Below are 13,050 nucleotides of genomic sequence, written 5' to 3' on the forward strand. Positions count from 1 at the left end.
CAAAAATTAAAAGCAGACGCCAGTGCAAAAGTTTTCTTGCAAATTAAACATTTTTTGAAATCTATGCGCGCCGTCGTCTCATGTCAAAACGAAAGGGTTTCTTGTTTCGTTGTCATTGTCATTGTCCTTGTAGTTTATGTGCCTGTCTAACGGCATTTAACCTTCGCCTCTATAATTCACGCCATTTTGGCGGCTTCACAACGACTCCGTGCCCCAAAGTTGCGATAAGCAAAACATGATTTTACGACAATATTATTACCCAGCAGCTAAACGCTGGCAGAGGGCAGTCACTGCCCCTAACCCTTCTGAGTCGTAAACGGCAGACAGACAGGGAGCAGGCAGTCAGACAGACAGAGAGACAGAGAGACAAGCCTTGGGAGTTTTGTGGCAGCAACGTTGACGCGTCTCTGTGATTGTTTAAAGTTATGAATAATTAAATATTTGGGCAGGTTACGCTCTCGCGGGCTAATTGGCAATGCAAGTGAAGATGTGTATGGGTTGTGAATGAAATGATAGGCTGGCCAGCAGGAATGAATGCATCCTCTAAGTACTTATGGCTTTATGTTTCAGCCTGCGATTAGCTTTCCTCATTTAAGGGTACCCTGCCAGCAATAAAATAAAACAAAAGCCTTATTGTGCACAAAAATATTATTTTTGACTTTCTATGTATTATTTGCTGATTTTAAGAAATATTTTTCCAATATTACTTTTCTAGTAAGAAGTTTTCTCATCAGATATTTGTTTTTTTCTCACTAAAATTCTGTTCTTGTCTTTAAAATTATACACAAACGTTTCGAACAAAATGCTTCTTTATATTCAGACAACCGATGTGGCTTTTATGAACAAAATTTTCTACTTTTTTATGCTTAATTTATATATCACAACTTAACCTTAAGTAAATTTAAAAAAAAAAAAACACCTTTAAATGCAAAAAATCATAATAATAATTATTAAAAAAAATATATAAAGAAACTCTGGAGATGCGGGGCATCGATCCCCGTACCTCTCACATGCTAAGCGAGCGCTCTACCATCTGAGCTACATCCCCTCCTGCGTCCCGTTAGACGTGATCACTTTTTCACCACAATATGGCCAGCTTTGGCCAAAATATGCGCTTTTATTTTATAACATAAAGAAAACAAGAAAAGTAAAACTTGTTGGCTGCATAATGAAGACTTTATGCGTTTTTTGATAGTTTTCGACATTTTCGTTTGCTGAGGTAAACTATGAAGCGACCAATAAAGCATGCGGCTCAATGGTCTAGGGGTATGATTCTCGCTTTGGGTGCGAGAGGTCCCGGGTTCAAATCCCGGTTGAGCCCGCTCTTTTTTACTTTTTTGCAAATATTTATTATGAACTTTCAGTCCATTTTTCGAGTAATTAATTAATAAAAAAAATAAGAAAAAAGGCTAGAAAACCACACTTCGATGCAGAAACTATTCGTAATCTTCTCAAGCGTCTCCCAAATAAATTTTACAAATTTATGTGGATACCAAATGCGTCTGGGACCAATTCTGAAACCAAAAAGGCTTTGTCGCTAATACTGTTATATGATTGATTTTTAAGAAACTTTTCAATTCCTACATAAATAATAAATATGCAACAGAAGTCTTAAAGTTAAGAAACACTGGAGCAGAAAAAAATGTAATAACCAGCAAAATCGGTTATTAGTTTCTCATGTTAATTTATTATTGAGATTTATGAATGCCATTCTTTTAGCGGCTCTAAAATAACCACATCCATATCTGCAGCGAATTTTTAAAAGTAAACCCTTCAATAAAAATAGATTAATTATTATTACAATCATTTAATGCTGCCAGTTCAACTACAGTATAATTTGCTTAGCAGCCTCCAATACTTTGCGCAGACTTTTGAGGCAGCTATCCTAAAAAGGCATAATTTTTGTTGACAATATATGTAGCTGTATTTTGTTACTATGTATATGTACATACATAATTAATTTTCAATTAGGTTTCAGTAATTAAATTCATATTAAATTTTTTTAACATGCATCAAATTGCATTTAATAAAAATAAATATATATATAAAAAATTTGCATTGAAATAATCTGTAATTTTTCCTCCAAAACCCAAAGATCAACAGCAACCAGTTGTTGTTTCAGCAACATGCTTTTAAAATCTATATATATTATATTATTATGTATTATTTATGAAGTTTAATTGTGTCTTCCATGCTAACCTCATTGCCTTACATTTTTAAGAGAATTCGTGCGCTCTCTTACTTTTCTGATTGATCTAATTGCGCTCTCTTGGTCCTTTGCGACAAGTTGGGGCGCTCGACCACCCACACACCAACTTGTTGGTATGTCTTCACACAACAGACTCAACACACAAATGTAGGCAAGTTAGCAATCTGTTATGTAACATATTCGGCAAATTCTGTAAATTGAGTTTTTTCTTTCTTTTTTTTTGTGCATCTGTTATGTTATGGTGACATTTTGTCTGCTAAATTAGCAGTGCTAATATAAACGCCACTGTGAGTGAAACCTACTCATGCGTGTGCATACATACATACATACATGAAAAAAGTCATTAATATAAATCACTGCGTACTTACATTGCGATCGCTTTAATTACAAATTATTTTTAAATTGAACACCTATACTTATTTAAATCACATTTATAAACACTTAAAAAAATAAAAACAAAAATTGAGGCACACGCATAAGTATGTATGTATGCACATACATACTTGTACTCGTATGTACGCGGCACATTAATCGCGCGGCATTTTCGCATTAATAAACACATATTAAGAACACTTCACACACAACTTAATATGTACAAATATGCTTTTACATAATATTTCTAGCATTTAAACTATTAATTAAACATATTCTCAGACTTTTCGGCAACTCCTAACAAACGACGCGACGCGTTCAACAGGTCGAGAAAAACTAAGCCTTGCATTGCAGCTGCAAGCAGAGTCCTCTCTTGAAGAATGTAATGTGAAGGCAAGGAATCAAAAATAATAACTGTAAATTCGCTCACGCGCCTGCCATACGTATTTCGTTTCATGCTAATTGTCTCACATGAAATTGTTGGCTTGTAATTTTTTTAAATGTTTATATAAATAAACAAAAATAATTAAATTAAAATTAGTAAAGGACCAAGGGAAATTCCAAGATTTACGGGAGCTATGGAAAATCGCTAATTGTGTTGGAGAGGGGGAAGGGAGGGACTATAAAAACATTTCATAGATGGCGCAGCTAACTTTGATGGTATTCATAGAAAATGGCAAAAAATGACTGCCGCTTTGAGGCGCTTAAGTGCAAAGGCTATTAAATAGGATGCACCAAACGTAATTACACCTAATTCTGTTTTTGCACGGTCTTTTTTTTACACTATTTTGATATAATACGGTTTGAAAATTAAAAATTGCATATATCTTTCTTTACAGATAAGGAACCAATCACCTATTTTTGCATATGATCAATGCCTTTTTTTGCACGGTTGTTGCTGGAACCAATCTACCGTGTAAAAACAGAATTAGGTGTATTTTCATAGGAAATCACCTCTTAATGCTGCGAAAAGCAAATTTCAGGCAGCTAAGCAAGTTATACTGTAATAGATAAACATATATACATACGTACATACATATGGTTTTTTAGAACTCAAAAATAAAATAAATAGTAAATTTTTTATAAGATATAATAAAATAATGGCCGATTTTTGCAAATGGACGTGTTTTTCAAAACCTATTTGAATTGAATTCATTGAATTCAATTGATTGAGATCGTCAAATTATCAAAACAAATTTTGTTCATTTACTTGCATTCAAAAACTCAAACAGGGTCGTTTCCGATCCATGGCAAGTCAACTTACCTATGCTGTGCTTTTTGGCCTATGCATTCAATGTAGACCAGCATTTGAAATGGGAACTTTTGAAAACCAGTTTCACAAACAACACTACGCTGGCCTTTCACGCATAATAAAATCGAGTAACTGGTATTCCAAATAGTTGCGAGGCTGGTTCGAGTAGTTTTTGATGTACAAGACAAATCTATATAGCATTTTTTGATACTTACCCCTCGCTGTTATGCAGCTTACCTTATGTTTGGTGTACCCCTTGCAATCATGGCCATGAATAGCAATTACCTGTGCGTCTATTTTTAGATTGCGAGCCTTACATGGCACTCCTTAGAAACAACTTTTTATCGGTCCGTTATATGGGGATGTAGCTCAGATGGTAGAGCGCTCGCTTAGCATGTGAGAGGTACGGGGATCGATGCCCCGCATCTCCAAAAGGATATTCTTTTTTACCATCAAATAACACATTCCCTATGTAAACACTTTTGTGAATCTGTCCAGACATCTCTTATTATTAAAAGCTCTAGTCGTTTATTGCTACATAACATAATAAAATACGCCATCATCTAATCTATATTCCAAATCTTAAACTATTAAATATATTTATTAAAAAATAAAAAACTACATAAAAATGGAATCTGTTGGTATTAGTTCCCATATACTAAAGTTGGAGATGCGGGGCATCGATCCCCGTACCTCTCACATGCTAAGCGAGCGCTCTACCATCTGAGCTACATCCCCATGATGATCGGGGCTTGCAAAAATCTGATGTGATTTATCGACACACACACTTGGCTGCAAACTAAACTAACACACAAGTGTGTTCGCTGTAAGAGAAATCCACAACATAACATCCACACTCCAAATTCTACATCCCATTCCCACTTTCCCAGCCAACAACGCAAAACACACAATTAATTTACGCATTTGAATTTCTGCTTTTATTTTGTGCTTTATTGTTTATTCGCTTTTATTATAATTTTAAAAACTGTCAATATTTACACTTTGCCACAGGTTTATTCTACCGTTAAAACACACACACTTACATTTACACAAGCGCGCACACAATTTTCTTTTGGGCATCTCTTCTCTCTGCTGCTTTGTTTTCCTTGCATTACATTGTTTTGAATTCTTTCTCTGCTACCTTTTCGTCTCTGTCGCTGACAACATCTTGTGCGGCTGCTGTTCTTGTTTGTTGTTGCTGTTGCTGTGTCGCCATCCATCCATCCACCTGCTTGCTGATGCATATAATTATGGAAATTTAAAAGTGCACAGCACCACCCACCACCCCATGTACAAATAAAAGATACAATTGAAATGAAAAATCAACGCCAGCTGCTAAATAAAAAAGTTGTTGTGCCAAAGAAACAAAATGAAAATTTCAAGAAGAATAGAACCGAAAAGTATTTGCATAACGCTTATGCGTACGATTGCATTGATTTTTAAATCATCAATCTACATCTGTACATATGTACGTTGAAAACAAATTAATAAATGTTAGAAATAAGACTTTAAGAATGCGTTTTAACCTTGTTTAAAAATAGAAATAGAAAATGTAAGAAGAGAAATTTGCAAAGCCGATCTAAAAATAAATGCTATTGAAAGCATTTTCTATAAACAGTCACTTTAAGAAAAAAAGAGGAGGTTTTTTATAACGTGTCATTGAATTTTGTGCTAGCCTAAATAAGTATTTAAGTACATAAATAAGTATTTTTATAAACATCTCTTACTCATTCAAACTTGCCAATTCTGGCGCGTTAGTGGCAACGCTGCCTTTACGTTTTGCATTGCAACCCTGCGCTCAGCAGCTGACAGCTGACTCTGAAAAGAAAGAAATACTCGGGGCTTCGTGCCTGTTTTTAGCTATTTGGGCTGCGCGTTTTGTTTTGTAAATATAAATTAAAGATAATTGTTAAATTGTTTATAAGGAACACGCGCATTGCATACAGCCGGTTGAGAGTGAAATAATTGCATTTTATTGTTAACAATAAGAACAACAAACCAACCAAAAACGTGTACAAATGCCGTGATTTTCGAAGTGCCTTAAAATAAATGTAATTAAGTTTAGAACATAAGCATTTGTAACATAAGGAGTGTAAGTGTTATGCATAAATATATATCTAAATAACATGGCAACACAACCAAAAAGCAAACCAGATGTTGCACCAACAACGTCCACAAATGGCAAGAAGCCGGTAGTTGAAGTTACAACAACAACAGAAACGTCAGGAACAAAAATAAAGAACAGCGCAGAAGCATGGCCTGTGGCTACCACCTCAGCAACAGCCGCTACAAATGCCACAGGAGCAGCAACAAACGAGCGCCACAATCCAAATACAGGTGGCCAACAACAACAGCATCAATCAAAAGGAAATTCATTTAAAAGGTCAGTTCTAAACAATTGTTACATGCGGCTAAACAAAAATTACAACATACATACATATGTACACGTACATGCATGCATACAGTCATGTCAAGAATAATAGAGACACTTGAGTTGAAAAATGGGAGTTCGTTTTTGCAAACAGAACAAGAACAATTTTAGAGCATTTTATTCAAGAATTATTGTTTTATTTTAAAAAAAATTCCTAGCGCCCACCCGTCATCGTTGAGATTTTAAGTTTCCTAATTTTGACAGGTGTTATTACACCGATACACACACACGTACATCTATAGCATCACAAGCATCATGCATTTGAGCTAAATTTTTTACCACATGCCACACGACAACACATAACCGCCCACCATCATAGCCTGGCTGCCCCTTAAAAACTGCGCACGTTTGCATATTCATTCCAAAAAAAAATGAAAGAAAAATCTGCTTGCAAAATATTATGATAATGAGGCGGCTATCAACAGCATCCTCCCCTCACCTGCCCTCCCCTCTGCTCATCATGCACTCCCACTACGCGAAACACTCACGTTTCGCTCTGCTTACTAATTTTATGTGCCTCTGCCTGGCAGCAGGCATCCTCAGCACCCAGGACTAAGGACTCTGCTGCGTGTCGCATAAACATAATGTGTTGTATATTTCTTTTCTTGCGGCATTTCATGCCACCCTCATACGCTTTACCGCCTGTTAAATAGCTTAGCTAAACAAAAAAATTCGCATATTCAAGAGCCAGTTAAGATTTAGTCCTGCTGTGCGGCATTTAAGGTTATACGCCAGTTGAATGCATGCATGTTTTAAAGGATAAATGCGCTGCAAAGGCTCGTCAAATTAAGCATAATTTGCTTCATTTTAAAATGAATAAAATTGTTTAAAAGGGCTAATCTAAGATATCTAGTTTAATATCTTAAAAAATAGTAATAATATTATGTTCATATTAATACCTTAATATCTAATTTCAATGCCAAATTAATAGAAATTTAGAAATAAAATGTTGTTAAATTAAAGCCCTCTTCTACCAATGCTTCTAATTGCAACATTAAGTTCTGCATGGTGTTACTTTTTATTATTTTTGAAAAGATTGAAATGTAAAGAAATCAAATCCTTTTGAGCTTTTGCATTCCTCATAGAAGGCAGCAACATTTTGTATTTAGTTTATTGTATTTTCCCCTGTACATTAACAGGCCATTTATTAACTCTAATGCTGCCACCCATAAAGTCAGTCGCAACCCAACTCCCCCCAAATGATGTGCCACATCTGCAGGCAACGTCGCAACAGCTGCTGAGGAACAAAAAAAAAATGAAGCAAAAGAAAATTCTCATAATAAATATAAAATGGCGAAAACGTGTCGATTTGGCCAAACAACTTGAAAATGATGATTTGTTTTCAGTCTGCAGAGCACAACATACACATATTGACTTCGATTTTCAATTCAGAACGACCTTTCATCTCACATGTGTGGCCCCCAAACCGAACCACCTTAAAAAATGGTTGTGTTTTCTGTGCATTTATGCTGCAAAATTCCATTAGGCCGCAAAGTTGGAGAATTCGCTGCCTGTTAGTTTGTTGGTTTGTTTGTTGCTTGTCTCAATGATGTTTCGTTTCCATAACATGCGGGCAGCTTCACTTCATCTTGTTATCAAAACAAGCTGGCCAACGAACCTAACGAACTCTCCTGACGACACCGAACTAAGACAAAACCACAATAAAAAAAATGGTTAATTGATAGCTGTGGCTGCCTTTTGGCCCGCATCTTGACCATTTCCGTGCTGCGCGTCCAACGGATGTGCATGTCTACTCAATTTTCCGGCAAATGAGTTGCCGCCGTGCATGTCCAAGGATAAAGTTTACAAATGTCTCGTCATCTTCGACAGGCGGCTGACAAGCGCCCCAACGATTGATTGCAATTTTCAGCAAAGGGTAACAACACTTTTTTTTATTCAATTTTTGTTCCCAACACATGGCCACTTGAGTTGCTTGTTGCCCTTTGGCTTGTTTTGGCTGCTCGCTAGCTAGTCACAAATGAACGATGTATCCTTTAGAAAGTGTATGTTCACTTTTGTTCTGGACTCTTTGGCTGTAGACCAGCAGCTAGTCTCAGGTTTTTGAGCAACATATATTGCTGACAAAGGCTTAACTTTTTTGCTTGGAGTATACAAATAAAGAAAAGCAATAGCATTTCAGATTAAAAACAAATTACATTTTAAATAATAAAGTTCAACTTTTCAAATAGTATTCGTTTCAATGAAGCAATTAATTGAATATTTTTAAGAAATCTGAATCAATTTTGAAAACATCCTTCTCATATCTTTAGTTAGCTTTAAATCTGTATTATTGCACTTATTTTACTTTTCAGTTTGAACAAAAATTAAAGAACATTTTCAAAACTCTGAAAAGAGCATCAAATTTTCGTTGGTCAACAATTTAAAATTTCCATTTTTTTTTTTTTTTTTGGCACAAAATTCCTGTAGTTTATATTTCTGTTGCCAATTTTTATGACAACAAGCAGCAACACTCTGGAGTCTAGACCACACAAAAATGTTACCAACAATCGGTATTAACGTAATTAATTTCTCGAGAGCGACGTCACATGTTTGTTGTGTAAAGCAAACAAAGGCAAAAAAAAAAAAAGAAAATTAATTATAAACAAATCTTTTGCTGTCAGCAGCGGCTGCAGAAATGTTTGCCTGCAATGGAATTTCGACGCTTTTCCACATTTTTTGAATGCCCGCCCCGCGACTTCCCTCTCAACTCAATTTCCCAGCAATTTCTGCGCCCCCCTCTTGCCCCGCAAAAGTTGCTTGGGGTCACTCAAAAGCACATTTCGCTTATTATTAGCCCATTTATTAGCACGCTGACCGTGGCAGCACCTGGATTTTGGGTCCTGCATCCTGCGGTCCTTCCCCCTCAAAATTCTAAACAAAAACTTTTGAAAAATGCGCAAAAAAAAGAAGGAGGGATGGGCAAAAAAAACTCTGGCGCGTCTTGAAATTAACACATAAATTTCAGTGGGTGGCCAGTGCGGGCTGCTGGTATGGCCTGTGGCTATCCGTCAGATACTTTTAACTCACGCTTGGGTTGGCCTGGACCGGGCCGGGACGGGCCGGCTGAGTCGTTCGTGCGCATTGTCATTGAAATTTCCGTGCGAGTGCGCTCGAAAGTATCGCCATACGGGGGGTGGATGGCCAAGACACCTATAGGCAATAAGTTGTTAGCCAATTGACGTTAAAACTACGTGATGTGGCCAGAAGTGGTTACTGGCATTTTTATTGCTTGCCCAATACAAAGACAATTTTTATACACTGTACCTTCAAGGTGTTAGAAGCAGTTGTGGCAGATCAAATATAAGCATCTCCTTCTGTCTGTGCGTGCGTTTATGCCGCTGTTCGACTGTATGAGCATCGATAACTGCTTAATCATAATAGATAGGGACCCCTAAATTGGCATGTAGGGTAGTCTAATCGCTGCACAAATCAAGTTTATTCCCAATAGCATATATCAGCATTATTTTGTATAGCTGCTCTATAGTTTCTATAAACGATTGGTACGAAAGTCAAACTTATTTGAATAGCTATTTGGTTCGCAAGTGTTTTTGATATTTGGAAGCGTCTTATAATTCTTCTCTATATTCTAGTTTTATTTAAATCGGTAAACTAAGATCAAAAAGTTATTTTTGTTTTACGATATTATAACCAAATTTGTTGTTTATATGTTTCTAATAACGCCCCAATTGTTGTACTATATCCTGTTAATAAAATAACTTATTTACTTCTGAACATAGCTTAAGAAATTTGAATATTAATGAGTTCCATTCTAATCTGTGCACTACAAAGCCCATTTAAGTTGAATGATTGTGGAAGGAGAAGACAGAGTAGACAGACGCATGTGTCTTGCAAAGTCCATCCCTCCATTGTATGATTGCAAATTCTCTTTTTTTGCATTTTTTAATTATGCGCCACTAAATTAAAAATTTGCATTGACTTTTGCTCATTGGGTTGAACTTCATTATCAACTTTTTGCAGACGCGTCGCGCTACGGCCTAAGCATAAAAATCAGCTACAGCCTCCGCATTCCAACCTGCTGGCCCCAACAATGAAATATAAGATGTTGGCGAAGACAAAAAGCAAATAAAAGAATGAAAAAGGCCGCACCAATGCGGAAATAAATAAACGTCGCGACTTTTGCAAATCTCAGCCACCACCATCACCATTCCCCTGATCTCTGCTCTCTGTACTCTCCTCCTTCCACAGTTGTCGGAAGACAGCATTTTGAATAACAAAATTATCAGCCCGTAGCTAACTCACACCTCCACACTCACTCACTGCTTTGTAGTGTTAACCATTGGTTAGTTATGCATTTTTATTTTAATTTTTTATTTATTCTTTCTCCCACCTACACAGGCACAAGGCGAAACCGCCAGCGGAATACAATCCCAGATCCTGGCAAAACCGATGGAGGCAAGTTTTCCCTTACCTTTTTATTTTTTATTTTATTATTTCTTTTTTTGTTTATCCCCACGTTAAAGTTCGTAGTGTAAGTCCTTGTTGTGCTCTAAGTGTGTATTTGTTTGTTTGTTTTGTGTGTTGTGTGTTGTTCTTTCCTTTTTCCTATTCCTTTCCCCCCGCACGCTTGCACCTTCAACGCAGCCAGGTTTGGTGTGGCTGACTGGGACTTGGGGGAGAAGGGCTGATTCACATTATTAACACTTGACTAAATATGCATTTCTTGGCTGCCGTGTTGACAGCTTGAGGGCTAACAAGGTTTGCATTGTGGGCTCAAATTTGAAGAAGTGGCAAAAGCTGGGGGGAAACAATATGTAAAGCCACAAAAAAGAAGAAGAACTACACTTAGTGGTAAATAAAAGCTAGGCAGGAGTACTCTTGAAAATAATACTAGGCTCATGCTATAAATTTGGACTTCTCAGTACCTAAGTTTCGAATATAATAAAAAATATTTGAAAGATAATAAAAAATTCTATCTAACAACAAATCTACTGTCAAAGAAACAAAAAGGTGAAACCTCGCAGCAATTAAACAAATTGAAAGCGCAACTTTCTGCCTTGAATAAATTTGCACTTCTCAAGATACCTAAGTTTCGAATATAATAAAAAATATTTGAAAGATCACAAAAATTCTATCACTTGCTTACATAAAAACAAAGCGATTGTCAAAGAATAATAAAATATTTTCTAAAATGAACATGCAATTAATAATAATTGTATTGTCATCAGTCCTTGACCCCTGTTCAAATTTTCAAGCTGATCAGACTTCTGGAAATTGGTAAAAATCACGCTGAAAGATTCCGTTACTTACATACATGCAGGTGAAGCTAATAAAAGGTGAAACCTCTCAGCAATTAAACAATTTGAAAACGCTACTCTTCTGCTTCAAAAAAAAATAGATATATATTCGCGTCAATTTGATTTGAAAATGAAAGAAATTTCTTTTTTTGCGAACGCATTCCCAACGTGTAACAAAAATGTTACCCACCACCCGCCCAACCGACGCGAGGGGCGACAGCCACAGGACGTATGGCTCGAAGAACGCGATTACGGCAAAGGTCCGGACCCTGGCCTCGATTATATTTCAGTCGGCGCGTACACGTATCAAAGGCGGACTTTCCCATTAGCGGATAATTTTGTTAGGATTGTCTTCAATTTGAAGCGGAACACAAGCCCCGGATAGAGCAGACAAGGCCGATATTGTAGCACTCGATGGGTGAACTGTTTTGTAAAATGGAAATCGACGGCGCGTTGATTTAGTATTATTTGCCCTTTTAAAAATGACTGCCTTAGTAGTGTTTGATTGTTTCGAAGTCGCCTTTCGTTATGCAGCTAGTGTACAAGCAGAAGATTATGTTTTTCATATTGCTTAATACATAGAAAGGATACAATATTTGTTGCCTTCATAGAGGCCCTACTTTTGCTTAAATATATTATTCATATAGATATAGTGATATATAAATGGTTGAATATTGACTTTTGCTTAAATCGGTGATTAATTTTGTTTCTTTCGACATTTAATGCAATTCGTCGAAAAGCGTTGTGTGTCGTCAGATTTGTGTTTTTTTGGCCTCTCCATGGTGGCACATGAAGTCTTACTTACAGTTGGCTCGCTTCTTAGCGAACTATTGGGTCGTAGATAGCACAAAAATTGGGGCTCTTCGAGAGCTTTCGCTTAATACAAGCAGTTGGCGCTTTAGTAATCGCTTTCGATTAGAGCTGTGGAATAAAAAGATTCAAAGTGAAGAAAAGAAATGAAAAACGTAATGTTGAGCCAGGTTATGGGCTTAACCTATCAATTAATGTGCTTATAATATTAGCAAAATATTTTTAATATTCCTGATAAAACTCTCTAAAAGTTGATTTGAGATAGTTTTGAAAAAATAATGCCACTAAAATATAGCATATTTTTTGGAACTGAAAATATTTAAATTTATATTTAGTGCCAATCAAAATTATCTATTTATAAGAATAAGTAACCTCTAATACTCGAATAGTTCTGTGGAGCTCAGTTAATCGTTTGATTTTTTTAAATAATAAAATAAATCTTATACGGAAATTGTAATGCCGATAGTCAACATTTAAATCAGACTCTTAAAAAAGTGCCTGTTTTAATTCCTTGCTATGGGAAAATGTTCCAAAAAATTCCGAATAGAGTGAACGAAATGAGCGAAAAGGTAAATATTATGGCATAATTTTGAATTTTGAATTTTTAAACAGGATCAGCAGTTGTAAAACCCTTAAGCTAAAGGATAATTAGGTATAGTTGTTGTCCAGTAGTCTGTTGGTATGCTCGCTCAAAGCTAGAGAAGGCATTTCTAAATTTGGA

General features: G+C 36.1%; 1 protein-coding gene and 4 non-coding genes across 5 annotated transcripts in view; 3 read left to right on the plus strand and 2 right to left on the minus strand.

Moving 5' to 3' along the window:
• Positions 1-975: 975 nt before the first annotated feature.
• Trnaa-agc lies at positions 976-1,048 on the minus strand. The gene has a single exon. It is a non-coding gene; the product is annotated as a tRNA-Ala (tRNA).
• Positions 1,049-1,249: 201 nt separating this feature from the next.
• On the plus strand, positions 1,250-1,321 carry Trnap-ugg. Its single transcript has one exon. It is a non-coding gene; the product is annotated as a tRNA-Pro (tRNA).
• A 2,870-nt stretch (positions 1,322-4,191) lies between these two features.
• On the plus strand, positions 4,192-4,264 carry Trnaa-agc. Its single transcript has one exon. It is a non-coding gene; the product is annotated as a tRNA-Ala (tRNA).
• Positions 4,265-4,498: 234 nt separating this feature from the next.
• Trnaa-agc lies at positions 4,499-4,571 on the minus strand. Its single transcript has one exon. It is a non-coding gene; the product is annotated as a tRNA-Ala (tRNA).
• Positions 4,572-5,661: 1,090 nt separating this feature from the next.
• LOC115623531 (histone-lysine N-methyltransferase, H3 lysine-79 specific) overlaps positions 5,662-13,050 on the plus strand; it is a 29,326-nt gene continuing 21,937 nt past the window's right edge. The window contains exons 1-2 of the mRNA XM_030517913.1: positions 5,662-6,216; positions 10,621-10,677. Coding sequence (XP_030373773.1) covers positions 5,960-6,216; positions 10,621-10,677 — 314 coding nt within the window. The 5' untranslated portion in view covers positions 5,662-5,959. The remainder of the gene's footprint in view (positions 6,217-10,620; positions 10,678-13,050) is intronic.

This window comes from Scaptodrosophila lebanonensis, unplaced genomic scaffold, assembly GCF_003285725.1.
Source record: "Scaptodrosophila lebanonensis strain 11010-0011.00,11010-0021.00 unplaced genomic scaffold, SlebRS2 tig00000053-arrow-pilon, whole genome shotgun sequence".
NCBI classification, from domain to species: Eukaryota; Metazoa; Arthropoda; class Insecta; order Diptera; family Drosophilidae; genus Scaptodrosophila; species Scaptodrosophila lebanonensis.